Source organism: Manacus candei, unplaced genomic scaffold (genome assembly GCF_025592945.1).
Source record: "Manacus candei isolate 608988 ecotype Guabito, Panama unplaced genomic scaffold, ASM2559294v1 h1tg000142l, whole genome shotgun sequence".
NCBI classification, from domain to species: Eukaryota; Metazoa; Chordata; class Aves; order Passeriformes; family Pipridae; genus Manacus; species Manacus candei.
In genome coordinates, this window is record NW_026138190.1 from 419,124 (window position 1) to 446,949 (window position 27,826).

The 27,826-nt window shown below is 53.0% G+C and overlaps 1 protein-coding gene across 1 annotated transcript in view; it reads right to left on the reverse strand.

Moving 5' to 3' along the window:
* The window catches only part of LOC127462867 (hydrocephalus-inducing protein homolog), a 131,371-nt gene that overhangs the window by 61,023 nt on the left and 42,522 nt on the right, over window positions 1–27,826 (reverse strand). The window contains exons 28-67 of the mRNA XM_051771804.1: window positions 27,390–27,527; window positions 26,173–26,350; window positions 25,518–25,648; window positions 24,715–24,848; window positions 23,689–23,825; window positions 22,931–23,052; window positions 22,656–22,847; window positions 22,104–22,253; window positions 20,820–21,059; window positions 20,372–20,546; window positions 19,744–19,911; window positions 19,279–19,452; window positions 18,058–18,182; window positions 17,471–17,617; window positions 16,963–17,167; window positions 16,368–16,509; window positions 14,531–15,122; window positions 13,886–14,041; window positions 13,281–13,516; window positions 12,918–13,100; window positions 12,557–12,676; window positions 12,186–12,345; window positions 11,918–12,090; window positions 11,558–11,756; window positions 10,826–10,925; window positions 10,222–10,321; window positions 9,860–10,028; window positions 9,354–9,574; window positions 8,971–9,025; window positions 8,180–8,384; window positions 7,577–7,809; window positions 7,099–7,250; window positions 6,139–6,331; window positions 5,539–5,647; window positions 4,687–4,944; window positions 4,232–4,377; window positions 3,671–3,892; window positions 1,772–1,929; window positions 1,415–1,572; window positions 555–1,368 (exon numbers count right to left, since the gene is read on the reverse strand). Coding sequence (XP_051627764.1) covers window positions 555–1,368; window positions 1,415–1,572; window positions 1,772–1,929; window positions 3,671–3,892; window positions 4,232–4,377; window positions 4,687–4,944; window positions 5,539–5,647; window positions 6,139–6,331; window positions 7,099–7,250; window positions 7,577–7,809; window positions 8,180–8,384; window positions 8,971–9,025; window positions 9,354–9,574; window positions 9,860–10,028; window positions 10,222–10,321; window positions 10,826–10,925; window positions 11,558–11,756; window positions 11,918–12,090; window positions 12,186–12,345; window positions 12,557–12,676; window positions 12,918–13,100; window positions 13,281–13,516; window positions 13,886–14,041; window positions 14,531–15,122; window positions 16,368–16,509; window positions 16,963–17,167; window positions 17,471–17,617; window positions 18,058–18,182; window positions 19,279–19,452; window positions 19,744–19,911; window positions 20,372–20,546; window positions 20,820–21,059; window positions 22,104–22,253; window positions 22,656–22,847; window positions 22,931–23,052; window positions 23,689–23,825; window positions 24,715–24,848; window positions 25,518–25,648; window positions 26,173–26,350; window positions 27,390–27,527 — 7,670 coding nt within the window. The remainder of the gene's footprint in view (window positions 1–554; window positions 1,369–1,414; window positions 1,573–1,771; window positions 1,930–3,670; window positions 3,893–4,231; window positions 4,378–4,686; window positions 4,945–5,538; window positions 5,648–6,138; window positions 6,332–7,098; window positions 7,251–7,576; window positions 7,810–8,179; window positions 8,385–8,970; window positions 9,026–9,353; window positions 9,575–9,859; window positions 10,029–10,221; window positions 10,322–10,825; window positions 10,926–11,557; window positions 11,757–11,917; window positions 12,091–12,185; window positions 12,346–12,556; window positions 12,677–12,917; window positions 13,101–13,280; window positions 13,517–13,885; window positions 14,042–14,530; window positions 15,123–16,367; window positions 16,510–16,962; window positions 17,168–17,470; window positions 17,618–18,057; window positions 18,183–19,278; window positions 19,453–19,743; window positions 19,912–20,371; window positions 20,547–20,819; window positions 21,060–22,103; window positions 22,254–22,655; window positions 22,848–22,930; window positions 23,053–23,688; window positions 23,826–24,714; window positions 24,849–25,517; window positions 25,649–26,172; window positions 26,351–27,389; window positions 27,528–27,826) is intronic.

Here is a 27,826-nt window from a genome sequence, read left to right on the forward strand (position 1 = left end):
AAGGAAGCATAGCTAGGGACTGGCTGGCCCCTTGACAGCCGTTCTGGATCTCCCATTCCAGATTTTGCAGCCCTCCAGGAGCTTAGTGTTTCCCATTGTCTCCACACAGACCCATAGACATCTCCACGGACATCTGGCCAAGGCTTCTTATTGTGCTCCTGTATGCTGTGTGTTCCTGCTGCCTCTCTGGGGCTGGCTGTCCCCAGGGCTGCACACTCACCCACCCCAGTCAGAGGGACTGAAGGGAGGGTGTCAGAGGATGGACCAGGCTCTGCTTGGTGCTGCCCATCAACAGGACAAGAGGCAATGGGCAGAACCTGATGCAAAACAAGTTCCACCTGAACGTGGGGAAGAACTTCTTTCCTGTGCAGGTGACAGGTTGTCCAGAGAGGGTGTGGAGTCTCCCTCACTGCAGGTATTCCAGAACCCTCTGGACACAATCCTGTGCCATGTGCTCTGGGATGACCCTGCTTGAGCAGGGAGGGTGCACCAGATGGTCCATCCTGTGATACCCACCAGGAGCATGGATTGGAAAGCACATGGACATTTCCTACCTGCACAGCATTTCGGCCTTAAATTTCCCCACATGCGTCGGGCAGAATTTCACGTGGAAAATCTGATTCTGGCCAGCAGGGATGGTACCGCAGTGGGGCTCGATGGAGAACAGCGGTGGGTCCTTGACGGGAATTGGAGAAAATTCCAGGGAGGAACTAAGGCCCTTCAGAGAGTGGCACACCTGCTTTGAAAGGCGCAGACTTGGCTGGGGCTGAGTTGACTGGGGCTGAGCTGACTGGGGCTGAGTTGACTTGAGTGGTGATGCCCCATGCATCTGCCTTGTACAATGCCCGTACCAGTGATCCACAGCAGCAGAGGACAAGAAATAACCTGGAAGAGGGAAGAGGACATCTTTCAAAGACAAAATCCTTTGTTCCCAACAACTCTGTTTCCTGCTGCAGGTGGATAGAAGAGAGCTGAGATGCACTTGAAGCACCTCTGGCCAAGTACTTTCAGCAGGAGATAGAGTGGTTGGGAGCAGGGTCTCTGCCTGCAGCACATGCTCCCGTGCCGGGGCAGGAGGCTTGGTTTTAGACAGTGACTTTGCATTTGCCCTGGAGCAGGGAACTGCATACAGGCAGCGGCTGCAGGGCAGCTCACTTGTTCCACCCTTGTTTTTCCCAGCCTCCGAGAGAGAGGTGCCCTGATGTCCCCCTTCCCAGTCCTGACCCAGTACGTGGCTGTCCCTGGAGCCCGGCTCAGCTCCTGTGCAGAGCACAAGTGGCAGAGCAAGAACAGGAGAGGCTAATAGGCAGAGAGAGGGTAAGGAGAAAACTCTCCAGTTGCAGCTGGGAAGTGGACAGGGATGAAAAAACAATTAATGTGTGAAGTGGCAGGGTCTTCTCCCCAGGCCCTCAGCTACCAACTGAAATGGCCTGGGCACCACCCAGAGCTAATAACTTGCGTGTCAGAGTGGACGAGAACGGCTTCCCAGAACTCTTTGATGGTATTTCCTCCTCCAGATTCCCCTCCCAGCAGTATTTCAGGGCTACATTCCCTGTATTGGACATCTGGAAACTGAAAAAAAAGGAGGAGAAATAAAAAGCATGTAATAAAGTAACACTGTATGGTGGGCTCCGGTACCACCTTCCGCTAAGGAACATCTTCCCCAGGCAACTCTGCCACATTCAGAATTGCTGCCCTGGGTGGCCCAAACAAAGTATTTCAAAGACTGGAAGTTTAGGAGGAAAGGGCCAACACAGTGCCCAGCACTCACGTGCTTATCTCTGTCTGGAAGAGCTCAGTCTGCTTCAGCTGAACCTCGACCGTGTTCAGTTTGAACTCGGCGTAGTCAACCTGAGCACTGAGGAAAAGCTCGACCTCGTGGCTGCTCTTCAGGACAGTGTGAGGTGGTTCCAGGAGTGCCTTGACCACCTGCAGGCAGAGGAGGGAAAAATCACTGAGCAGAGCCTAGAAAGCCAGGCTGAGCAGGGATATCTTTTGGCCTCCAAACCTGGCCACATAGAAAGGTGATATGGTTTGAAGCTGACTCCCTGCCAAGTCTCCAAACCTTACTGCAAGAAGTCCCCCCCTCCTCAGGGAGAAGAGGGAGAAAAACAACCAAGAAAATCCGAAATGAGAGAGAGACAGCTAAAGTAATATATATATAAATATATTTACACTTATGTTACAGTTGAAATATATATACAATTTCACAAGGGAAAGGGAAGGGGGAAGGGAAAAGGAACAAAACCAAAATAAAAAATATATATATATATATCCCAATCAGTAGCCCGAGATCTAGCAACTAAAAAAGTTAGCAAAGAAATATCTCACTACTCTCCTTGGGACAACCAAGACTCGCTCTGGAATGATCACCGGCAACCTCTGTCTCCCAAGGTCGACAAGGCCTAACCAGGCCTCGCTCCCCAACCCGACAGACTCAACAGCAGGGAACCTGCACCTCTAAGCTGCCAGAAGGAAAGAGAGAGCAAAGGTCTCTCCTCCTTTCTTATTATAGTCCGGTTTATGTAAAAATCGTAGGGAATACTGGGTAAATCTGGACCCTTCCTTGGTTACAAACTGGTCACCAAGGAAGGCCTAGACCAAACTACCACAAAAGGACATTCAGGTTTATTTCTCTGGAAAGATGACAAAATTGGACTGTTGTACTACAGTATTGGTTTCTACCCACTGATCAAAGCAGTCACCACCACGGCTATTAATACACCCCTGGGGATTATGGCCAGTTGTCAGTCCCTGTGCTTCAACCCTATAGAGCCTCTGACCTTTTCTCTGGTCCCGTATAAATCTAACAGGTCTCAACATTAGGATTAAGTTTCCCTGCTGGAGCCCTGTGGATGGAGAAGCCCAAGACTGACTAGTCCTAGAAAGAATTTTTCCTTCTTGTCTTAGGAGAAAGTGCTCTCCAGATGGCACATGTGGGGTGGGGGCTGGCTGTGGGCATTTTGGGATGTGAATGATCTCACTGCGAAAGTCTCCAACTGCTGATGCCCTGATGGGGAAGTTGGGTTTACAGGACTCACAGTGGTTCAGAAACTCAGAAAGAACCTTCACCAAGATAGGTGTGTTTGGCAATAATGATAGAAAAAGCAAGACTTTCTGGAGATGATGCTTCTCCAGACTCCTGCATACTGTCACACAGTGCCTGGGTTGCTCCAGAATGAGATATCCCCACAATACAGAGGCCACAACCAAAATCTCTGGTGTCGGTGTAGGCAGAGCTCGGAGCTCACCGGTGTACGCACAAGAGCACTTGTGCTGCTCTCCCCTTCAGAACAAGAGAGAATGCAGTGGAATTAACTCCTTGTGGGTGACAAGGCATCGAATCAGATGAAGAGATTTTAACACTGTAAAATGGGATAAAATCAAACGTGACCTCCCATTCAACACAGGCTGCAACACTGGGCTCGTGGTACAGACCAGCAGTTTGCGTGTGGATAAAGGTCTCTTGCCCAAAGGCTTCCCCCTGTGGTGTGAGCCCACCCGCTCACTGCGCATCCGCCTCTCCCTAAAAGGCACTGCTGGTGCACCTCCCGGCTGAGCCAATGCCCAGGGGAGGCAGGAGCTGCTCTGCCAGCAGTGCTGGTGCTCTGCTGCTGTTGGCAGGTCCTTTTGCAGCAGCTCGATTAGCTTTTGTTGCTGTGCTTCTTACCTTCTGCTTCAAAGGCCAGCGGGCTCCTGGGACTCTCTCGGTGGTATCCTCCCACTTCTCAGTGCACATTTCGTTGTCCCAGTCATAAACCTCCTCTGGTGGCAGCTGGTATTTGATCTTGGCCACCTTACACTTAACGGAGTGCCCTTTGAAGGTGACCGGGACGTTGGATTTCAAGGTCACTCTGATATTCTTGGCACGGCCAGGTTGGAGGTGTCCCACCTAGGGAGAACCAGAGTCAAGACCAAACTGGAATCACTGGCAAGGGCAGCACTGACAGCAAAAGGGACTGATATGGTGAGCAGCTGTGCTGGGAATCAGCAGCTCAGTGAGGATTTATGTGAGATTTGATAGAGCAAAGTATGAACAGAAGGTGCCACCTCCCAGAACGTGGAGCCTTTTCTGCTGGTCTGACAGCCCTGCCCCAGCAAAGCCAGGGACTGCATCTCCTGCATGGCACTGGAATGGGCTCTCACTGGTATGTGGTGATTCCCTGCCAGCTCTCAGGAACACCAGGAAAGGGCGTGAGCAACTGAGAAAGGCAGGGCTGTCCCAGCTCACCTTGGGGGAGAACTGGAATGGGGCGTCTACCAGCAGCCACTCAAACCGCATCACCTCCTCCTTGCTGCGGTTGGTGACTGTGAAGGTCTTGTCGCAGAGCTCCCTGACTGCACACTCCCCAAACTCAATGTGATTCGCTCTGACAGCTGTGAAGAAGGAGAGCAAGAGATCTCAGCATGCAGTGAGGTCCATCCGCCCCCCTCACTTTCAGAGACGCATGTATGTTCAGCTCTTCCTTGCTCCAAGCCTCGCTCCCTCTGGGAGGTCCCCAAGCCTGTGGCTGTGCCTGTGCCCAGCAACAAGCAGCACAGCACACACTGCTCTGTGTGCACGGCTGGCAAGCTCACAGGCCCCCAAGTCCAGTGGGTGACAGCCAGCCCTGGCTAGAGAGAGGACACGCATGATCAGACATTTTCCTCTTCCTCGCTCTACCTTGGCAGCCTCTCCTCTCTTACCCTCAATGATGTTGTCCTCCAGATTACCCTTAGTATTGCTCTCCTTGCTGTCTTCTGCTAGTCCATGGAGGTTATCAAGGGTGAAGTCATCATCGTAGCCTTCACCCACCAGCTCTATGTCGATCTCACTGTTGCCTGACAGTGCCACATGGATCTTCCCTTCCAGACGTTGGGTCAGGGTGGGTTTGAAAAACACGTCAAACTCTGCTGATTGGCTGTGTTCCAGGAGCAGGTAAGGCTTCTTGGGATGCTTCTTGGCTGCACGGCAATGGGAATCAGAGTTAAGTGATAGAGCTGTACAGAGGAAATATTTCCCTGGAGTATACGAGGAATAAGAGGTTGGAATCAGTTGCTTCTAAGCACAGGTTCTCCCACCAGTGGTTCCAGACCCTCTTCCTGTGTTCAAAAGACTATGCCACCATCACACGTATCACCACTTAAACGGTTTAACCTCAGGTTAATGCCCAGCCCTCATTCCATCTGCTTCCAGTCAGCTCCCGCCATACAGAAGGCTGAGCCAAGGAGTGGTTTTGGCTTCTGCTGGCTGGCTTGTGCACTCAAGGGCTGCCCCTGTTCAGGCTGGTACCTTCCCACACATAACAAAGACCTCAGCCAGTCTATTGAGGTGGTGATAGTCCCCCACAACTCAACCCACCATGTCTCGAAGAACAGAAAAACTTCCTACAACTTGCTAGGAGGAAATCCTGCAAGGAGTCCACAAGAAAAGCTCGAGGGACAGAGAGACCAAGGAAAGAAGTTATGTCTAACATGTGGCTGCTGCTTAGACAAGCCAAGAGCAGGGCACACCTTTTCCCTCTGTGAATGATCACGCTGCATGGTTAATGAATATACCTTTTCCAGTGGAGTTCTCTTCCATGTCTGCAGTGTGGAAGGCATGGAGTGCAGACTGCCTGCCTTTCAGGAAGAAAACTCCCTGTTCATCCATTACTTGTACTGTAAACTGAGAAAAGGGAACACAGAGCACAATGACATTGGTGTGAGTAGAGGCTGGCACGTGGGTTGAGCCTGTACGGCTGTTGGTCCAGCATGGGGAGCTCAGACCACCTCCCCACCTCAAACACAGCAGCCAGCACAAAGGTTACGTGAAGTCACACAGGGAAAAAAGAGTGTTCAGAAGCATATGGATAGAACTGACATAGAGCCAAACAGGACAGTAAGTCACGAGCAGAATGTAATGAAACCACAAATAAGTTTAATTAAAATGGAGTCAACCAGTATCAAATGCAATCTCATGGAACTGGGACGTCACACACGCCCACATGAGAACAAAATGTGAGCTGGGAGATGGGGGGAAAAACACCCCACCACCTTTCTTGTCTTGTGTTCAACTGACAAGGACAGACTGGACTGAAAATCATATTTTCTGGGACCTTTCCTCCACAGGACAAGCACTTGTTCCCAGCCCAGAGCATTCCCTGAGCAGGTCCTTACCTTTGTGGGTACGATGCCATTGTTACGAAGGACCAGGGGGAGTGTCTGTGAATCCCCCAGCAGGAGCCTCCTGAAGCGCAGCAAAGGGTTTCCTCTCTTACTCCGAAGGCCCGGGCACTCGACTGTCACCTGAGGCACGTGCCCCTCTCCACTGACAGTGAAGGTCAGCTGTTGGGGTTTCATCTTCACGGAGCTGCTGGAGAGGCACAGAAACCATTTCAGCCAGAGCCTTCCAGAATAACAGTTCTAAATAATTTCCCTCATTTGAATCATACTGTACAGCAGATAAATAATGAGGCACCAGATGAGACGTGGCAAATCCTCTGGCTGCAGTGATAGGAGACATATGCAACAAGCAAAAGCACACCATGAGAACAGTACGAAAGCAAGAAGGAAAAACCAAATCAACACCACCGTCAGTAAAGATTATTTCCAAGGATCCTAAAAAAGGAATTGCTTGTTAGGGCAGAAAACTGACTTCCCTGTTCCAATTCAGCCACTAAAGGCTTGGGGAAGGGCAGGTCAGAGCCCCAGTACACAGGTCCCAGGGAGAAGAACCAGGCTTCTCTTTGATAAGAGCTCCAGTCACTCTCCTGATATAAAAATAGCTTAATACATGCCAGGGAACCACACAGGATCACTTCCTTTTACAGAAATAGGGAGGAAATCTTGACTTGCTGGCACAGAAACTGCTTCATCTGAGCCTTTGGCCTTGGAAAGTCCCAGCTCAGCTGTTGCACTTCTCAGTAACTTCCAGCTGGCTACCTAAGGCCCTCTCTTCAGTCCCTCACACAGGCTGAAGTATTCTCCTCATTTTTCTGCTCTGCTCTGCCTAACAGTTACTGCCTCCCAGATCATCTCATGTCAAGTACTCTGCCTAAGTGTACTGAAAGCATTAGAGGTACCAAGAGGAGAGGCAGTTACCAGAACGGTCCCCCCAATACTTCACAGGGTCACTACCTTTTTGGGATAACAAGAGAAGCTGTAAAAGTGCACTGGTAGTCTTCCTTTTGTTCTGGAGTGAAGGTCACTGTAGCAAAGGTGTGGGATAAGCCAGGAATGCTCATCTCAACAGGATCCAGCTTGAAGATGTTGCTGATGAGGCTGTGAGGCTTGGGGGGAACCCACAGTGCGGTGTTAGGAGGAAACATCTTTCAATGTGACCCAGTATATCCTTAACAGCCCCTCTCTGAGTGTGCTTTCGAGAGATGTTCAGAAGGATTCCCACCAAAGACCCAGAAGCATGAGCCAAAATTTGCTTGAGAGATGTGGAATTCAATGCAAGTGCCCCCCTGGCATTGCTGCTCTGCCCTGCAGTTCGACCTGCCCTGAGCTGGGCTGGTCCAGCTGGGCCGGAGAACGCAATGACTCTGGAGAACAAGGCAGGCTCTCACATGGCCTTTAGAGAGCAGCGCTCACCTTGGCCTCTTGTTCTTACCTCTCCAGGCAAGGCTTTTATGGAGAGGACCACGTCACATGGGACACTGCTGCCATTAGAGATCTTGAAGCGAGCCGTGGCCCGTTGCCCAACCTGAACTTTGGTGAAGATGAATTTGTTATCATCTCTGATGAACACACCGTTGCCTTGCACCGACTGTAACGTCTGGCAGAGATTGACGTTGCTGTGGATCGGGTACTGCTCAAAGATGGACGTGACGTCTTCAACAAGCGCTGTAGACAGACCAGAGGAAGGGTTGAGGCTAGAGAACCTCTTTGCTGAATTTACCTGGACCCAGCTGGCCTCTCAGAAGGCTTGATAAGCCCTTTCTGTCCAGGTGACTGCAAAACCCAGCCTTGGATGAGAGAGCTCAGTCAGTGAGGATGGAGCTCAGTCAACCTCAGTCTTAAAGGGCACTGCTTTCCTTTTATGCTTCTACACATCCCTCCCAGCCTCTCCCCACTGGTGGACTTGAAAAGGACTGCAGCCTCTGAGGATTTTAAGGTGGGACTTCAGGACCAGGGTGCCTCTCTATCCAAGTAGCAAGTTTTAGGTGCTGATCATCAGCAGGACTGCCCACGGCAACCTGTGGACAGTATGTACCTGGGAAGCAGGACTCGGCAGTCAGGGTAAAGGGAATGCCGAGGGGATTGTCCTTGGGGTCTCTGTTGCTGATGTCGATGTACAGCTGCTCCTCACATTTCCCCTCTGCTCCTGCATTGCAATCCACTGTGATCTTCTGCTGGCCCCAAGGACCAATGGAGCCGGAGCAAGGGGACACAGTGAACATGCCTACAGTGAGCTGAGCCTGCAGAAAGAGCGCCAGGACAGGCTGATGCCCAACAGCCGTGCCCTGAACACCCCCAGCAAGGAGGATGCCACGCCTTGGCCTCCAGTTGAGCCCAAGCACCCAGTGCCCAAAGGCAGCCCCAGGATGAAATGAACAAGCCAGGAGGAGCTGCAAGTCTGTCCCGAGTGGCAGAGAGAAAGAAGTTTGGGTGAAAAGAATGAAGGTGGTAGCTGAGATCCTTCGACCTCCAGGGGTACAGGAGAGCAGAAAGGACTGAGAGAAATGCTGAGAGAGAGGGAGGGGATTGGGAAGAAGAAAAAGCAGAGCTGTCAGTGCTCTATGGATTGGGAGTTCAGATGGGGACAGTTTGCTCCTGTGGTGTTCCCAGATCTGTGCTGGCTAGCAGCCACCAAACACAGGACCTGCTCCCCTCTCTTGACCCCACAACTGCAGGTCAGAGCCAGAGCATGGGACTATCAGTGGAACTGAGCAGATAATGGACTCTCCATCCCACAGACCATGTCCTACCCCCAGCCTGGGCACAGCTGCATCCTCCCCCATCCCCTACAGCAGCACACGCTGGGCAGGAGCAGGAGCCACCCACCTGCGTCGAGCGCTTTCTTTCCCTGACCAAGGGGGCAGATTCCTCTTGCTGTGAACTGAGAGGGAAAAGCAGAGACATCTGTCATGCTGAGTTCCCCTGCCTTTGTCTGAGGCCAAAGCTGGCCTTCCTCCCCATGCAGGAAAGCCTTCCTGCTCCCGATGGCCCCCGGAGAGCTGCCTGCAGCACCCATTGCTGCAGCTCATGGACAGAGCAGCTCTGTCACCAGCTTTGTCCCACACATGGGGATACTGAGGTGTTGTTTTGCTCCCTCTTCCTAAGCCAGTGACCCAAATGGACAATAACCCAGGTCTGGCTGCCTGTCACACACCAGCTGTGTGGTGGTGCCTCCTCAGACAGAATGGCTGGTGCAGGTCTTCTCTTACCTTTGTAGTGGAGGTGCTTGGTGGATGAGGAATTTGAAGTTGAGGGTGCCTTTGTTCTCCACAATTAAGACCTGGGTCTTCTTGGTGCCCTTAACCATGGCACCGAAGTCGATGGGCGAGGCAGGCTCGATGCTGTACTTGCTGTACACAGCTCTCGCCGACACCCTCACTGGGATGGCGGCAACGGTCTCGCCTCCTTGACCCGATTTGAGATCAGTGACCTGCAACCAGAGGAGGGGCTGGTAAACACAGGAGAGAGGCCAGCCTCTACCCCTGTCCCCTGACCCCAGCCCAGGTCTCCAGCAGCTCACCCTCTCTTTTTAAAGGCCTCTTCCAGAGCCAGATTTCCAGTTCTTTTACAAAACCTCCCAAATGGTTTTGGAAGTCTTTGTTTGTGTATGTAAAAGAGAGGATGCCCCAACTAAAGCCTTCTTTGTCAAAGACACCTCTCCTGCTTATGCTCCCAAGACACACTGTGCTAACACAGCCAGGCCCAGGCAGCTCACCCGGCAGAGCAGGATGGGTTTGCTCTTGAGAAACACTTCAGTCGTGGGGTGGAAGAGGACCTCAACTTTCATAGGTGGCCGGGAGGCTTTCAGCACAGCCCTCTGCGGCTGGACAGTGAAGGGAGATTCCAAGTCACCCCTCTTGGCACTTCCAGTGGTCAGCTTGAAACTGTGGAGAAAGGGAAAGAATGAAGACCTCTGCAGTTGAAAGTACAGGTGCCACCAGCACAGCCAGCACTTTGCATAGGACCAGAAAAAAAAAGAAAAGGGAGCAGCACGGGAACAGGTTCTAGCCATGGACAGAGGGAGAACGCAGGCCTGGGAGCCTGAGGAAAAGCTCAGCACCAGGCAGCTGGACTCACCTGTACTCAATGTCATACAAGCCTTTGTTCTGCAGACTCAGGACTTGCTGCTTATTATCCAGGACATTAATGGTTCCAAATTCCAAGCTGCCATCTGGACCTGTAGAAAACCCACAGAGTGAGGTAAGAAATGGTGAATATTTGTGAGCTGCTGCAGAGCACACTCGGTCACAAGCTACATAGTTGGAGTTCTTGGATGTCCCTTCTCAGAAGTGTTCTCTAGCTACTTGGTTGCCTTTTCTCTTCTTACTCCAAGAATCTGCAGGGTAGAAGCCAAGGAACTTGGTTTCCATTTCCTTGCTTCCAAGCACAAATCCATCTACTTTATGTGCTGTTCTGAGCCAACTGCCTGTACAGATGACTTGTTTCAAAGCACCAAATGCAATCTGCACATGAAGCTGCACATTTCAAAGTTCAGAAGGGAGAGACTCAAGTCTGTTGGTGCCCTGACAGTGCTTTACTTCACACAGCTTGCAAGGTATGTGCTTTACATATCTGTGCCACCCTTGCCTGTCACGCCATCCCTTCCCAAGGGCTTTGGTTGCCCACCTGACAAGGTAGTAAAATGTACACGGACTGTGTTGTCTGGGAGGCATCCACTGACCTTCAGGCATGTCGATGCTCAGATTAACATCGTAGACCTCCACAGAGACTTTGATGGTTTCAGCGTGAACAATGCCCAGGATGTTTTCTGTATCTGAAATCTGAGGCAGCAAGAAACAAAAACTGCTTAGACCATTCTTTTGGAAGACAGCCTCTAAGTCCTTGTCTCTGCCAGTTGCTTCCCCCATGGCCTCCCTGGCTTGACAAGTGTTTGTGGACTCTCAAGCTTTCCTAACCTGTCCATCTCACAGGCTGCCCCGGCGGGATTCTGCTGCAGTAAGAAATCTTATCAGCCCAATTCTGCACTCCCACAGCAGGGAATGGTGCTGCTAAAGCACCCTTGAGAGGGCCAGGGATGTAAACACAACCACAAGAAATGTGAGGTGTCCCAGAGCAGGTGGCATTGACAATTAATGCCCTCCTCTTCAATCACCTCGCATCCTTACTGAAATGCAGCCTCTAAACCACAGGGAAAAAAATCCCAGAAAGGGTCCAGAGAGAATGTTGGTCTGTACAACCAAACAACAGCCTTCAAGCATGCATAGCAGCAAGGTGGCTGTGGTACAGGCTCCGGATGCAGAGCCTGGGTACCTGGCCAACCCAGCACAGAGGCAGAAGTTGGGGCCACAGCACCCCCGTGTCTGTCAGGTGCAGCTCTTCCTGACTCTATCCCTAAGAGCACATGGCTGCTTGCTCTGCCCTGCTCTGCCAGGAAGGCGCAAATCCCTCTCACCTCCAGTCGGATCATCTTATTTGTGATGCCAATCTTCTCGGCCTTGAAATTCAGCTTCACCTCGAAGTCTCTGCGGGGGCCAACGATGCCCCTGCCTTGTGATACAGAGAAGTCATCGCCAAGGTCATGCAGTCCACTGAGATGCCATGCCATGGGCAGTGGGCTGTCGTTTTTCAGGACCAGGGTCTGGGTGTGAGCCCTGCAGAGACAGGAAGACGCTCAGCATCAGTGCTCAGTGGTCACACTAGCCTGGCCATTGAATGCAGCTCGAAGCAGCTCCATCTGAGCCTCTGGAACCAGAGTCAAACCTATTCTCTTTGTCACAAGCCTTGGAGTGCCCTCAGCCGTGGGATGACTGACCTGTGCAGAAGCAGCTTGTTGAAACGCAGCTCCTGGGGGCTGACCCCCAGTTTCACTTGCACCCCTTGGCAGCACAGTTGGAAGACCACTGGCTCCGGGTTGTCCCTGATGCAGCAGACGAGACTGTCTTCCAGGAGGCCAGTGGAAGTAGGGTACGCCCAAATACTCAGCTTCTGAACCCGTCCCCACAAACAGAAATACAAAGAGCCCTCTGTGAGCAGGAGGAACAGCACTTCTACAGTGCCTGCCCTACCTGCTCACCTCCTACCTTCTTCTCTTTGGGTTGCAGCCTCATGCTGGGAGGGTCCAAAAGGAATGTCTCTCCTTTACTGTCGTTCTCAAAGGAGAAATGCACCTCTGCCTCCATGGGGAAGTCGTTGAGGATGGTTAACTTTTCGCTGTTACCGGGGCAGTTTTGTGCCTTGTACCTGTCCACAGAAGGGGAAAAGGCTGCAGAGGAGACTGCTGCCCTCATCACACACCGAGGAAAGCACCATGTGCCAGCAGCAGGAGGTGGCACTGGAAGACCATGGTCTAACAAACAGGTGAAGAAAAAGGATCCCTGGAGATCCCCTCCCGACATCTCAGTCTGTACAGGCAGCACACAGGGATGCTCACTTGGGAGCAGGGAGCACATACCACTCTCTTGACTTCCCACAAAGCAGCGGTCCAAAGTGGAACTGCTTTGTGCTCATGACATACTCCTTGAAGATGATGTCCTCCTTCTCCTTGCTCTTCCTCCAGTGAGGAAACACCAGCCTGGGCAGAGAAAAAATGGAGAATGAGGAGCTCTGAGATGCTGCAAGTAAGAAATCTAGTCAAAAAGCCATCACCCTTCTCGGTGGCTGAGGTACCAGTTCAGCCTCCCAGCTCCCAGCAGAGGAAGGGATGCTGGGTGACTCAGGCAGCACCATCTGCCCCAGCCAGAAGGTCACAAGGGGCAGCCCTGGCTCCGAGGTCGGGGGGAGCAGTATGGGATGCTCCTGTGGCCCAGCCTTACCGTGGGTTCTGGCTGATGCTGGGGTACAGGGCAGTGGCACTGCAGGGCAACTGGTACAGGCGCTTTGACCCCAGGATCTCAAAGTTCATCATCTGGTCAAACTGCCCTGGCACTGTGGTGCTGAAGTGGATCTTCAGTTCCACCTCACTGTGGGCAGGAACAATCCACCGGAACCTTCTCAGCCTGGCAGTTAAAAAGGAAGCTTCAGACATTGCTAAGGGGCAAACGAGACAAGGAGGAGGGCTGTGCACTCGCCATCCCATGGAGGCACTGGCAGAGGGTCGCTGTGGAGCTGAGGACGATGGACCTTGTTTGGCAAGATGAGCATGAAGCACAGGCATCACCTCCTGCCTTGCAGCTCACCTGGCAGGTCTCTCGAGGGTTGAGTCACTCTGCAGTTGGCTTTTCTTTGACTCAGGTAAACTTCTGGGTGTTTCTGGGGAGTGATCACGGAGACTTTTTGGGCTCTGGGGGGTGTTTTGCTTTTCCTTGCTAGACTTGTGTCTGCTCGTGGCTTTCCCCTCCTTCAAGTGGTCCTGTGCCTCTGCCTCTGGGGCCTTGGCATAAAGGGAGAGAGAAAGGGAGAGACACCCCCCCACCTGGAAAGCAGAATGGGGTTTGTTAGCCAACAGGAGAGAGAATAAATAATCACCACTGCCCATGGACTTGGTCTTCCTTATTGGCCTTTGTGTTGCCTCGGACACCCCTCCTTACCCAGGACCCTCTCCCCACCGAGGACTCTCTCATCAAGGCAAGTTGATGGGTTTAAGTGATTTTTTTTCCTGTTGTCTAACAGAACTGCTCTATGTCTCCAGCAGAGCTGTCTCTTTTCTCTCATCCCTGGTGGAAAGGATGCCTGCAGACATGGGGCCCCATCACATCTTCACTGCCCCTCCACGGTGACCCTTTTCGATCCAACCTGTCCCCTGCGCTGGCACCTTCACTGAAGGCACAAAAGGAATACCCACCACATCATCTTCTGCAGTAGCACCTTCAGGTTCAACAAGGATGAAGTGTCTGAGGTCTTGTGCTGCTGTGGAGACTCTGTCCTCCTCTGGGTAGGGGACCACGGAGAAAAGACAGCCAGGGGGAATGGGAGGTCCCAGTCCCAGAGAGTGCAGGATCTAAAACCAAAGAGAAAAGCCTGTTTATACTCCTGTCACCTTCATCCTCACACTCCTTCCCTAAAGGCCCTGAGCTTTTGGCAGTGGAGTTTTTGATTTATATGGAGTACAAGTGCTTTTTTATGCCCAGTGGGTTAGCAGGCTCCAGAGCAGAGGTAGGACCTACAGTGGGACCAAGAGAGAGACCTCTCCCAAGTGACTCAGCTGAAGAGAACAATGCCTGGGAGCTGCCCTGCCCTGGGACCGTTTTTAATGATTTCCAGACTGAGAAACTCTCTGAATAGATGGGATGCTTGGACACAGAGCACTCCCACTTTCCACACATCTGAGGGAGACTGAGAACCTCCCCATCCACAGAGATACTGCGGAGCTATTGTGGAACATCATCAGTGGCCTCGACAAGGCTCTGTGTTGTTATCACCTGGGGGACACACTGTTCCAGGGCCCCAGACCATGGCAAGTTCAGCATCTGAGCCTTGCAGGCTTTACCTGCTTTGCTGGTGGCAGCTTCTTGCTCTTCAGGATCCTCCTAAACACCTTTTCACGACGCGTGATGTGGAAGTCCAAGCAGGGCACTCCAGCATCCTGGCTTCCGACTGAGCCTTCTGCAACTTCCCCGTCCCACTGAAGACTATTGTGGCTGCCATGTTTTTCTAGAGGCTTCTTCTCTGCCTTCTCCGGAGACTTACTGCTCTTCTTCTCATCTTTGTGTTTAGGAGAAGACTGGGACTTGTCTGGCACTTGGTTCATGATACCCTGAACCCTGTCCCAGGATGACAGAATATGTCTGATCCTCTTCTGTGAAGACTCATAGATGTTAAACCTCAGGTCCAAGATCCTCTCATGCTTACTCGGGACCTCTGAGATTTTGGGTTCTTGCTGCTGTTGTTTTGCTGCTGTTGTTTTACTCTTCATCCGGACCTCTGGGCTTTTGGTTTCCTGCTGCTGCTCTTTTGCAGGTAGCTTAAACTTCACCGAGCAGCCATTCTTCTTCTTCTGCAGCTTATCTTGCTTCTTTGAGTCTCGTGACAACATCTTTTTGCTTTCCTCACGCTCTCGAGCCAGCCACTCCAGCTCCCTTCTGCAAGCCAAAGAGAAAACACCCCCAAGAGTCACCACCAGAAACCTGCGCTCACTGTAATCCCAGCTGGCTCTGCCCTTCACTCTTTTGACCCTGAGGCCAGGCAGAACTGTTAGACCATCACTGTGGACCTTCCTCAACCCAGAAAGCTTGGGAACATCCCAAGTGAGGAAGGGTGGGAGGCAACCTCCTGGGCCAAACCTAAGCCCTGCCATCATAATGCATCAACTATGCAACTTCTCCCCTGAGGTCCACCCGGACACCTCCAGCACGCTGCCAAAGGCTGATCCACCATCTCTCTGCAGTGATGACTGAAGCCCTCCCTCTCTTGGTTTCCCAGTTTAGACCTGCCCATAAATTGCTAACACCTATTTATCCCTCCTCCAATGCTTACTTGGCTCCTTCAGCCCCCTTCTCCCTGGGCAGAGCCTGCTCATTAATGAGAATAATCATAGCAATCAGAAAGCAAAGGCTGCAGAAAGTCCCCTCCTGCAAATCAGGCTCTGAACCACCAGGTTTCCTGCTGGAATACAACTGTGACCAGGGCACACTTGTGCTGTCTGTCCTGGGAACCGATTTGAAGCAGTCCTGGCCATCTCCTCCCAGTGCAACAAACATCAGCCTGGGCTGAGAGAAGTGCTGAAACACATGCTTGCTTTAAGCAGCTTCCCCTCCCAGCTCCACACTCTTCCTGTGCGTCCTCCTGAGCTGGGCTGCCTTGCTGGGCCAGAGCTTCTCCCGGGTTCACCTGCTGCTGCAGCTGAAGGGCAGCCTAAGCTTTTATGGATGGTGTTCCACCCTAAGGAAAGCCCTGGTAGATCAGCATTGCAAGGACTTCATCTATAGCAGGACCAGGGTGAAAGCAAGCCAGCACAGCTGTGTCCCACACCAGCCCACACCACAATCCTGCTGGTTTGGTGAAGAAGAAGGATGATGAAGAAGATGAGAATCAACATCACACACTTTGAGACACTTCTGTGGGCAGTGGCAAGGCAAGCCCAGAGCTCAGCTCCCCGCAAGCCATGTCTAAGCCAGAGGGCTCACAGCTAAAATGGAGAGAAGATGTTCTCATCTCAACAGAGGAAGGTCCTTCCTCTCTTGGGAACCGGGGACCTGGACCTGGCCATCCTTGTGCTGCTTCTGGCCTTTGCTCTTGAACCCCTCTGAGCTCAACCAAGGTCCTTGGAGCAGAGAAACCCTCCAGGGACACTACTCTGAGGAGTAACCCAGAGGAGGTTTACTTACCTCTCATTCCACTCACGCTTGATTTGTTCAATTTTGTAATCAAGCAGAGCTTTCTGCTTCTCAGGGAGGGCTTCGTACTCATCCACATCCACATCCCAGAGACGTTCTTCCTCTCTCCGGGCAGCTTCTTCCTTCTCCCATGCTTCAGCACAGACCACAAGAGAAGCCATCAGTGACTGCAAGCAGAGCTTGGGGCTCTGGGTCAGCTATGAGGATTCACAGCTCTTTCCTGACCCAGCCTCTCACCCTGCCAGGAGACACTGCGGAGCTCACATCCCTGCTCCAGAATTCAGACAGCCCCCCAAACTGTGGCCTGGCTCAGGTGCACCACGGCTGTGGACAGCTGGCTGAGGGTTAGTCACTGAGCCACACCAGCTTGCACTTGCACCCAAGCTTTAATGACTGAGATTAAGGTGAGTCTTACAGCCTCAGCTCTGCTGTATTTAAAGAAGCTGTGAGCTGAGTGCTGGCTATACTGAGGCAGAAGGTGGAAGGATCAATAAAAAGATTTCTTACAAGCTCTGCTGCAAACCCAGATACACACAGCTAAGGTTGAGGGCTTGAGAGACATTTGAGACGGATGGAGATATTTCACCTTTCTGCTGTTTTTTAGCTGCCCTCCTCTCTCTTGCAGCTATCTGCCTGCCTTTCCAAAACTCAGAATCCTGGAAGATGTTCACAACATGGATATGAGGGCGATTGCTGACAGCTTTGAGCACGCACAGGAGAGAAGATGCCAGGCTGCTCGCAAAGAGGGTCTCCAGGCCATCAAACACTACTCCCTTGTAGCAGTCACTCAGCTGCCAGGAGAGACAAACAGGAACAGTGAGTCAGCCATCACACACGCTGGGCTCACAGCTGGTCAGTAAATGCAGATGTCTCAGGACACCAGCCACTGGCATTCCAAGTGCATTAGCTACAACCAGCTTGGATCTTGCACTACACTCTGTCAACTTAGGGCATCTGCAGCTTCCCCCAAGGATCCCTGCATGCAGCACAGGATCCTCCAGCAGCAGGCATAGACCTCCTCCTCCTCTCTGAGCTGTCTCTCACTGCCTGTCTCTCTGGCGCAGGAACATCTCTGTTTCCCCCACGCCACGTACCTGCAGCCGTTCAGAGATGATTTCCACCAGCAATTCCTCGGGCAGCACACAGCTCCAAAACTTCCTCTTTTTCTCCTTTCTCCCCGTCCTGGTGAGGATGGTCAGTTGCTGTGGCGCAGGAGCGGTGGCGCAGGAAACGGCTGCCATCTGCAATGTGGAGCATGGTAAGGAAAATAAACCCCTGCGGAAAGCCCTGGACAGTTCCCACGGCTAGGTTCGGATCTGGGCTTCCTCACTAGTAGAGACGAGGGCAACCCTGGCAGCTGCAGGGGACAACCCTGGAGGGCCCGTCCCTTGGCCAGCAGAGACCCAAGCTTGCAAGCTCCCGGCACAGCCTCCCACAGCTTTGCTCGCCGCCTGCAGCCAAGTTAGCCAGGAATACACTTTGCCCACAAACCATTAAGAAACAATGGTGCTTTTCTGCCAGAGCACATTCCCGTCCCAGCTGGCTCTTGGCACTGTAGACCCTGCACCAGGCCCTTGGCGACATGGAGCCTCCACTGTAAGCAGCCCCTTCCCATCTCAAAGGCAACAGGAAGGTCCCAGTGCAGATCATGTTTCACCTTGGAGGTCACTGAAAATCTTGCCTGGGGTTTGTTGGATGCCATATCCTTGGTTGCTGAAGCACTCTGGGGTCCAGCACTGAAAGTCTTCTGGTTGGCTTTGTCCGCAGGGCTGGGCTCAGTTTTCTTGGCCTGAGCACCCTTTTTACCTGTAGAGGAGACAGATGTATCAGCAGGGCTGTGAGAAGCAAGCAGGCACCTTCCACCCCAATGGGCACAGCCTTGCCCCCTGGAAGGGACATGGCACTTGTCCCCCAGCCTGCTGGGCACTAGCAGCACTGCTTCCCAGAAGCAGCTCCTTCCCTGCTTATCAGCAGGATAAAGCATGCCGGCCCACACTGGATTTTAAAGCCAGCTCTAGGCCCCTCCTAACAAACGTGCACGCAGGTGACACTGCTAGCACAGTAGCTCTCCTACGGATCAAGCCAAAGATTCATCCTCCAGGACCATTGTTTCCATGCCTTGTACCCATCCTGCATTTTCACATGGAGACTGTAACATGCAGCCCAGCCTCAGTTGCATCACCCATCTCTGCTGGAGCTAAATCCTCCGTGTGGGAAAACCCCAGCTGGGATCCACACCCTTCTTCCTTCCACCAGCTCTGAACCCAACCAGGTTCAAAGCAAAGCAATGCAAAACTTCTCCCCACACTGAGCAGGTCTGGCCTAACCCTGCAGAGCTCAGGGCACCAACTGCCCAGCAAAGTTTCATAAAAGTCTCCAGTCTAATCTGGAGAACAGCACAGTGTGCACAAGCTGTGTGACCCGACAGTGGGCATAGGAAAAATCTCTGGAGAAAAGAGCTTATCTGCAGCACGTCTCTCATTGGAAACTCCTCTAGGAGGTTATTCTTCCCTTCCTCTCACATTTGCAAAGCCACACTCAGTTGTCTTGTGCTTAATGAGCCACTTCAGAGGGCTTTTTCCTTGTGAAGGTGACAATGGTTCTGCCTGCTGCCCATGAGGAGCAAGCTGGACTCAACTTTGAGGAAATATAAAAAATTCAGAGAAAGAGACAGGTGTGCTTCACCACCCCTAGAAAAAAGAATATGTGCCAAGAATGGCAGTAAAAGTGCCCCTGTTGGAGCCCTTAATATTGAGCTTTTTGTTTTCAAACTAGCCAGAGATGCACAGCACACATGACCCCTAAGAGACCCAAGGGCTGTCAAACCATTTCTCTGAGCAAGCAGAAGTGGACGGTCGTGGTGGTTTCCTAAGCATGCTCTGGGTGCAGCATTTCTCCTTACCCGGCATCTGTTCCCTCCTGGCTCTTTGCTGACGGGCAGCCTCGACGCACAGCTCCCGGGCACGGCGCCCCGCCGAGCTGCGCTCGTCCGACATGGCTTCTGTCACCACCTCGTCCAGGGACAAGCAGGCGGCACTGTAATACTTGGACAGGGCGGCCGCTACCCTTGTCTTTCCTGAGAGAAAGAGGAAGACTGCTTGCTGACACTTGCACATGAGGCATTTTCAGGGACAGCCTCTGGAAAACTCACAAACAGGTTTCGAGGACGGTAGGAGAGCAAGTGCCCTTCTAGGGGAGACCACGAGGGAGGCAGCTTGAGCACGGTTACGAGCACTGAACTCCAGTGCCAGGTGGATCATCTCCACCTCATATTCAGCTGAGGACTTTGTCTCAGGCACCATGGTCCACCATGATGCATTCTCCTGCTTCCCCCTTTCCTCGCAGCCCAGGGCTGTGGCTCCCGTACCTGTCTGGGGTGTCCCATAGACGATGACGGCAATCCCTCTGGGCATTTGGGCTTTGAGCTCTTCTACAATGAGATCGGTGTTGAGGTAGCGCCTGATGGCCTGATAGATGGGCCTGTCACAGTCGTCCACCATGTTCTTCCACAACCTGATGCTCTCTTGAAGCGCTACTGTGCAGAACAAATAGAAAAGTCAGCCTTCTGCCTACCTTGGATCCTGATCATCCTCCCCATCCCCTCAGATCCCAGGAAAGGAGACAGCTGAAAGCAACGTGAGTTTGTGCTTTTGTTGCTGGGAAGGAGCAAATATAAAAGAGCCAGTGATATTAGACCTGGTTCTACTGGCTGAAGAGCTCATCTGATGCTACTCTTTGTGGCTAAGGGACGCAAGGGGATATCCTGACTACTTCCCCAGTCTGTGGCAGGCAGATAGGAGCTGGCTTTGGCTACACTCCAGGTTGGCAGAGGATGCCACAGCCCTTCATCCAGGAATTCCTCCACCAGGCAGGAGATCAGATGGCTGCTAAAAGCATGGGCTTTGCATGGAGAACAAGGTGACAGAGAGCTCAGGGTGTGTGGGCTGGGCTCCCTGCTATGTCCACAGTCAGAACAGCCAATGCCAAACCCTCACCATTGTCCTGGCCTGATTCTTCCTTGAGCTTGGACATAATCTCTTGACCTGAAGCCTCCCTCTTCTTCCATTTTTCATAACATTCCAGCACCTCTGGGGGCAGCTTCTCACCCACAGCACGTGGAGGCATCACCACGGCCGTCCGGTCTTCAAACTCCTCCAGGGTCCGCAGGATCTGTGTGCGTGGGGAAGAGAAACCATCCACAAGATTCCTTTATCAACCTCCATCATACCAACAGACTCAGCCCATCTTCTCCCTCCTTCCTTCCTCCCAACAACACAGGCTATCCAAGCCCCTCCACAGACTGCCAGCAGGGATGGCTCTCCTCAAAGTGCCACCAGGCTTTGCCCTGGGGATTGCCTCCATCTCCCTGGCACAAGCCTGGGAAGGCTGGAGTGCTGGAGAGCTTGGGGAGCACATACATGAGGACCAGACCTTCCCTCTCACCTTCTCCTCCTCACGGTACTCCTCGTCAAACTCCAGGGAGTAAAATTCAATGGGGAACTCGCAGGGGTTCTTCACCACCACTGTCGTCTCCAGCTCAGGGCTGCATGGCAGCACCGCTCCCAGCTTGATCTCTGTGGGGCTGAACTCCAGCCGTGGCTCCAGACCCTGTCCTGAGATGTGCAGCACGAGGAGCTGGCTGTTCCCACGAACGTTGATCTTCAGCTCGGTTTCGTAGGACTTCTGAAAAGAGAAAAGTGCAGAAAACTTGTCCATGAAGTCCTAGGTGACAGGACCCCAAATACAAGCCTTGCCCAAAGGTCAGGGGTGTTATCAGTCCCTCCAGGGGGAATGGAAACCCAGATATTTACTTATGGTAGGGACTAGAGCATCTGTGTCCTTGGCTCTGAGTAACTGGGACGAATCCTGGTGTGCAGTGTAACTGGGTATTTGGGTATGAAATGGATGTAAAATGGATTATCAGATGTTCTCCCCTAGTCGCGGAGAAGCACACAAGAAAGGCCCTCAGTCCTGGCACTGCTGCATCAGGCAAACACCAGCTCTATGAGAGAGGCAGATGAGCTCTCGCTGGCTAGAAATAAAGGTCATCTTCTCTGCTCAGTGTTTGGCTCTGGTCAAAGTCTGACACAAGATGGTTGGTTACATCTCTCTAGCAATGAAAAGATCCCTGTTCTTGGGCATGGAAGCACTTGTGTCCATCCTGTTACACCCTGCCAGTTTCCAAGTCCCAGTGGCCATATGCAAAGGGCTTTTGGAAATGCTCCATCCTTGAAGTCGACTCCCCAGATGCATGGCAATGTGCAGGCAGGTTGGGCCAGAGCCCCAGGGACTGCTGGCAGCACACCACTACAGGTGACTGTCCTTCCATGCCCAGGAAGGTGTCTGGTGGCTGTTTTGTCTGTTGGTGCCAGTAGCAGGATGAGCCAGCATTGGCCCTTCCAGGTTGATGCCCTGTGACTGTGCCAGCTGCTCTGCACCCAGCGTCGCAGGCTGCAAATACAACCAGGCAAGGGGGAGGATGAGGGGAGTCAGGTAGATCTCCCCCATGGGCAGAGAGGCAGCCACAGCACAGTGCCCTGATGTTCCCTGTGGGAATTTCAAGGCGCCTCTCAGAAGGGTGTGCTGCAGGGGAAACTGAGGCACAGTGAGTGCAGGGCTTCCAGAAAGCTGCCAGTGGAGGAAGAGTTCATCTGCCACTCCCTGCGTCAGGCTCTCCTTACCACCCTGCCCTGACAGAGCTCCTGGGGCGACACCTGCCAATCTCACCTCTTCCAGGGGTGAAAACTGGATCTCCAGGTCACACCACTCTCTACCATAAAGGGTTCCCTCCCAGGCCTTCCACTGAAAGACATGGGAATCATCCTTCGCAGCCTGGAGCTCCTTCTGACGCACGGCTGGTGTCAAACGTTTGTCCACCTGAGCACAGAAACCAGTCGTGTGAGGTCTCCTCGGTCTGAGAGGACAGAGCCTCGGTTCCTGGAGTGCTCCGAGATCCTGTCCCGGTGCTGAGAGCACCCACAGCAAACCCGGCGTGGCCCCCACCATCTAGAACTGGAGGGACAACCTGCAGGCAGGGCAAGCAGATGGGGAGCCACCGTCCTGTCCTCAGAGGAGGAGGAGGAATGGGTGAGGATGGCAGAGAAGCAAAGCGTCAGCCAATGGAACAGGTCCAGGCAAAGCAGCCTTGATCTGGACCCTCAAAAGCTTCCTCAAACACGCTGTAGCCCAAGTACTCAGGCAGCCAGAGGCACAGAAAAGGCAGGAGGTGCAAAGAAAACCCGACCACGACGTTCCGTGTTATGTTCGTGTGTGCTTTACCTTCTCGGCAGGTTTGTTGACAGTGAGGAACCATTCACAGGGCGCGCTGAACCGGTTGTAAAGTCGGACTGTTTCACACCAGCACTGCCCAACCTGGACATCGGGGAACTGGATTCTGTTCCTGGAGAGGCTGAGCAGCAGCTGAATCACAGTGGCATGGAGGCGGATGTGCAGCGTGGGGCCTTTCTTTACCTGGAGAAGGACAGAGTTCAGCTGAGAGTCCAGGTGACGTGCTGCTGTCCCCAGCCTGCTGCCTGCCCCAAAAGCTGCGGTACCTTGATGGGCAGGAGCACATCCACCTTTCCCACAGGTCGGTTGGCACTTGCAAAGCTCACTTGAAACAGTTTGGTGGCGCCGTAGATCAGGAACTCCACGGGCTCCAGGTATACGCTGAAACCTTGAACAGATGAGAACAAAGCAGCTGAGATACACAAGCAATATGAAATGTGTCATAAGCATGTTAAGGCCATACGAGAGCCCTGCTGGGAGCCCTGGGAAAAACCTCACGCTGTGCTGTTCCCGGGACAGAAACTTAGAGGAGACACCTGAGCAGCCCTCAGACACAGCGAGCCACTCTGTGATGGAAGTGCAGATTTGCCTCCAGGCCTCTTTTGGAAGCCTACTTCGATCCACCAGAGAATCAAACAGGCTATTTCCTCAGTAAAGGCTGAACACAAGAGCTGTGAGAGTATGAACTCCAGACAAAGCACTTTCCAACCACAACAGATCCCATCTGTTTGCAACACCCCCAGAATGCCCAAAGAAACTTCATGCCGATGGGAACCAACGGCAGAAGATGTTGGGAGATGACGAGGGTAATCAGCCCATCAGGCCCCTGCAGGGAAGCGTCAGGGCAGTCACAGGCAGGCCAGGTCCCTGGGCACAGCTGGCCAGGAGAATTCTGGCCCTGAAGCTCCCAGCAGGAGCACTGGGAGGAAGAAGCTCAAAAAACCTCCCCATGTGCAGTGGCTTAAGCTAATCTGCCTGAGACAGCTCCTTGCAGCCCACGGGAAGCCTCTCCAGCACTGGTTACCTGTGTCACGCAGGGCATGTTCATTGGCCCGGATGGCCACTGGGTACCTCCAGGTGTTGGTGATCTTCACAGTGCAGCTTTTACTGTAACCCTGAACGACAGTGCCCATGTCCAGGATGTACTCGGGCAGCTCAACTCTGGAAGGAGGAGTAAGGACAGTCCTTAAACAACAGCGGAGCCACATGTTCAAGTGGTGGAAGATTCAAATAAGGTGGATATTTCTGTACTCACTGCTGTAAAAGCTCAAGCCTACAAAACCCAAGACCTGACCACCTGGCAATGACTTTGGGAAGTTATGGGGAGTGCAGGTCCTAGGTTTCATCAGCTTCCAATGGGACCCGAAAATAAAATTAGTTTTAAATGGACTCTGTTCACAGCTCCTCCACTACAAAAAGCCAGTGTAGGTAAATCCACTGGACCTCCAGTGGTCTCAGTGAAAACGCTTCTCCTGGTGCACAGCCCAAGCCTGAAATTGCTTCTGAGCCTTGGAATAAGATTTGAACCGGAAAACTTCATTGCTCTGCAACCAGGTCACATGAAGGATCTGTTTTGCAAAGCATCTTCTTCCTGAACTGGAACCTCCCATGCCCATGCAGCATCATGAAGGAGCAAAGGGAAGGACCAAGTTACCCAGATAAGCCCTGCCACCCCACCAGCATCAAAGCCACCTTTTGCTTAGGGTACTCTGTTAGTCAGAACCAAGAGAGCAGCTTGGAATTCTCTTTCAGAGCTGGTCAGCAGGGACAGTGTCTGTGCTGTCTGAAAGGGCTTGATGGTCTGCACTGGGTCCCCTCAGCTCCAAGAATGGGACCTTGCACCTCTGGGGAGCTGAGCAGCTCCAAAGCTCAGCGCGGCGCTGGGGAAGGGAGGACAGTCAGCTGCTCACGAGCTATTGCTGTCACAGCCCCTTTCTGAAATGCCCACTGTTCCCAGCTCTGCATGCTCAAGGAGCTCTCAGGAATAGGGGACACTGCTGGGTGTTGCCCTCAGGGCATCTGCAGAGAGGGAACAGGAGTCCCTACTCACTGGACAAGCTTCTGAGGAATGCTCTTGTCAAAGACAGTGTCCTCTGGGGGGCGGGAGATGAGGGTTGGCTGCAGCTCCAGAGCATTCTCCTTTATCAGCATCTGCTCTATCTCCATCCTCAGCCAAGTGTTTGCCTGAGGGAAGGGAAGGCAGTGGCTGGTTAGCAAAGGCCCTTCCCAGGGCCCAGGCTTGTATCTGAAAGAGGATCCCACCCTGCTCTTGTTTAGAGGGGGAATAGGGTCCTCCTCTCTGACTGCTCAGTGTCCGTGACACATTCTGCTCTCCTAGCCAGGATCTTCTCTCCAGGGAAATAACTGCAGTATCTGTGCCTTCCCACCCACTGCTAGAAAAGCTGATCCGGCCAGACAGACAAGCTAGCAACCTTCCAGAGCTTCAGGTATTTGCCTGTCCCCAGCCAGTGCCAAAGCAGCTTGGACAAAAGCTGCCTAGAAAAGGGAACCCCAATCAAGCTGGTGCCTCTTGGAGTTGAGCACTGCCAGCACAGTCCCAGGGCACAGTCAGGCTGCTGCTACTAAGGTCTGTAAACCTGCTAGGGCTTGATTTGGGAGCAACAAACTCCCCAGCAAGGGGAGTAGCCGGGAAGCTTGGTACATCTCCAGGAGAGACCACGACCAGAGGTGGGGCAACGCTGAGCTGATGCATGTTTGTGGTCAGGTGTGGGTAGGGAGGTCCCAAGTGCCAGCAGGGCACTGAGAAGCTGTTGTGGGGTGTTGTGGGGTGCCAAGGGCTCAAGTGACATGGGGAGGGTGGCATGTGCCAAATGGGACTGCAGCTGTGCTTACCACAATGCCAGGGCCCTTCACGTGTCGCTTCCTGATTCGAGCCTTCCTCCAAACATTTGCTTTCTTGTCCTGCTTGTCTTTTTTCAGCTTTTCTTTTGCCTGTTTCAATAGTTTCTCGTATTTTTCACTTCCTGAAGGAAGTAAACATTCACAAATAGAAGTGTGGGTGCAGTGCCAATACCATTTAAGCTGAGAAGTTCCACTCCCCCAAAGGCTGGTCTCTCCCAGAAACAACCCATCAATGGAAAGCCATCTCTGGAGAGTGGATGCTGCTGCTTGTCTCTGAATCCTCATGTTCATTCCCACCCATCTTCCTCCCCACAGAGGAGCATCTCATCCCCTGTAGTGTCATGCAAATCCAACCCTGCCAAAAGCCCTGCCAGTCTCTCTTATAGCTTTCCCAAGCTTTTCTGTCTAGCCATCTTTCCAGGCCTCTGATGGAAGTGCTGGCAAGAGCTGCAGGATGGTTACTTGGACAAAGCCTACATGTGCTTGTCTGCTCGAGACTCAGGAAGCAACCAGAGGGGTGAGTGTTGGTCTGGCAGCCCCGCAACCTCCAGGCTTGGTGGAGATGGGTGTGAGCTGCCCTCTGGGCATTACAGTTGGGAAAAAACCCAGTGAGGACTTTGCTGGGGAGCAGATGGGCACTGCTCACCGTTGATGCTCCAGGGCAGGTCCAGATAGATCCCGGCAAAGACTGCCTCTCCTTTCAGGGAGATTTCTGCCGGTTTCAGGTGACCCACTTGAACCTGGAAAGTCCTGCAGAAGACTCCTGGCACTCCTGGCAGGTAATAGAGCTTCAGCACTTGCTCCTTGCCAGGTTCAATGGAAGCCTGCAAGGGACAGGAGAAGAGGGAGGCAATGCATTAAAGAGGGTGTGATGGAGGAAGACAGGCTAAGAAGACAGGTTCTCTCTGGAAGAAAACATCAGATCACATCACCTTCTAACTTCCTCGTGCCCAAAAGCTCAAGCCTCCAAGGCGAGGGTGCAGAGGGTGCAGTGTGTCCTTCCCAGGGCTCCTAAGGCTGCACCCCCAGCAGAGCCTGCCCTGTGCTCAGCGTGAGCACAGCTCTGCTGCTAGCAGGGTTTGCCCTCTGCCAGTGAGAGCCAGGCTGAACAGGTAAAAGCTCTTTTGCCACCACTGTGGAAGAGGAGTGAAGTGCCCACGCTGTCAGCAGGGCCAGCAACTCCTGTCACCCCTTGTAGGAGACAGGCAGGAAGAAATGGGAAAGCCAATCGGCTTCCTCTTCCTGGTGCAAAGAGGGACAAAAACAGGAACACTGCTTCACCTCAAAGACATCCAGGTAGCACTGAGAAGCTGGGACAGTGGTGGGATGCTCCAAATTCCTCTCTTGGCTCTTCCAACCTTGCTCCTCCCTGGCCCCCTTACTGCCCCACAAAGCTGCTCCAGAGCAGCACAGCTGGGGGGAGGGAAGGACCAGCACAGGGGCTGCGACAATTTCTGGCTGAGGAGCTTCAAGCCCAAGCAAGGAATTTGTAAGTGCTGCTTAGTGCTGGCACAGTGGAGGCACGGGCATGGAATAAGTCCTGTCTGATCCCATAGCTGGGGTAGGTGACCCTCAGAAGAGCCTCAGTGCCATCACAGCCACAGAGCTCAGCAGTCGGGGGCCAGGGAGTGACCAACGTGCTCGTGCCTCCCGCCGGTGGCTGCCCTGGGATGGCAGAGCCACTCACCAGTCAAGGCCACAGGGAGTCTGGCAGGATGGCACTTGCTTGACCTTCTCTGCCCCCAGCAGCTACAACCCTGTCTCTCATGGCTGGGTTTGGTTTTGTTTTCCCCTCTTTTTTCTCTTTAACCCTCTCCTTGGCCACCTGACACAGGGCTGGGGTCAGTCAATTGTGCCACTCACTGTGCTGGGCAGGACCACGAGCACACCAGGCAGAGGCTTGTCTGCAGTGCCAGTGCTGGGGCTCTGTACCATGTAGGTGAATCCCATCTTCCCGTTGTTCCGCAGGGTGACCTCTGCTTTGGTGACTTCATTAAAGAGCTGGAGAGAGGACAGAGGAGTGGGAAGTTACAGACACAGGCCTGGTGCTGGGAATCTCCTTCCTCTTTCATGGGGTTGAAAGCAGACACACTGCAGGAGCAGGGACTGGGAACAAGCTATGGCCACTTGGGAACATGGGGAACCCCCAGGCACAGGGACCTGCACAGGAACAGAGTTCTGGCAGCATGTAGAGGGGCAGGAACAACCGTGGGAGAGCCAGTAACAAATGAAGCAGGGGACACAGGCCCTCTGCACTCTGAGGGGTCACCAACAGCCAGGAGAAACAAAGGAGGTGGCAT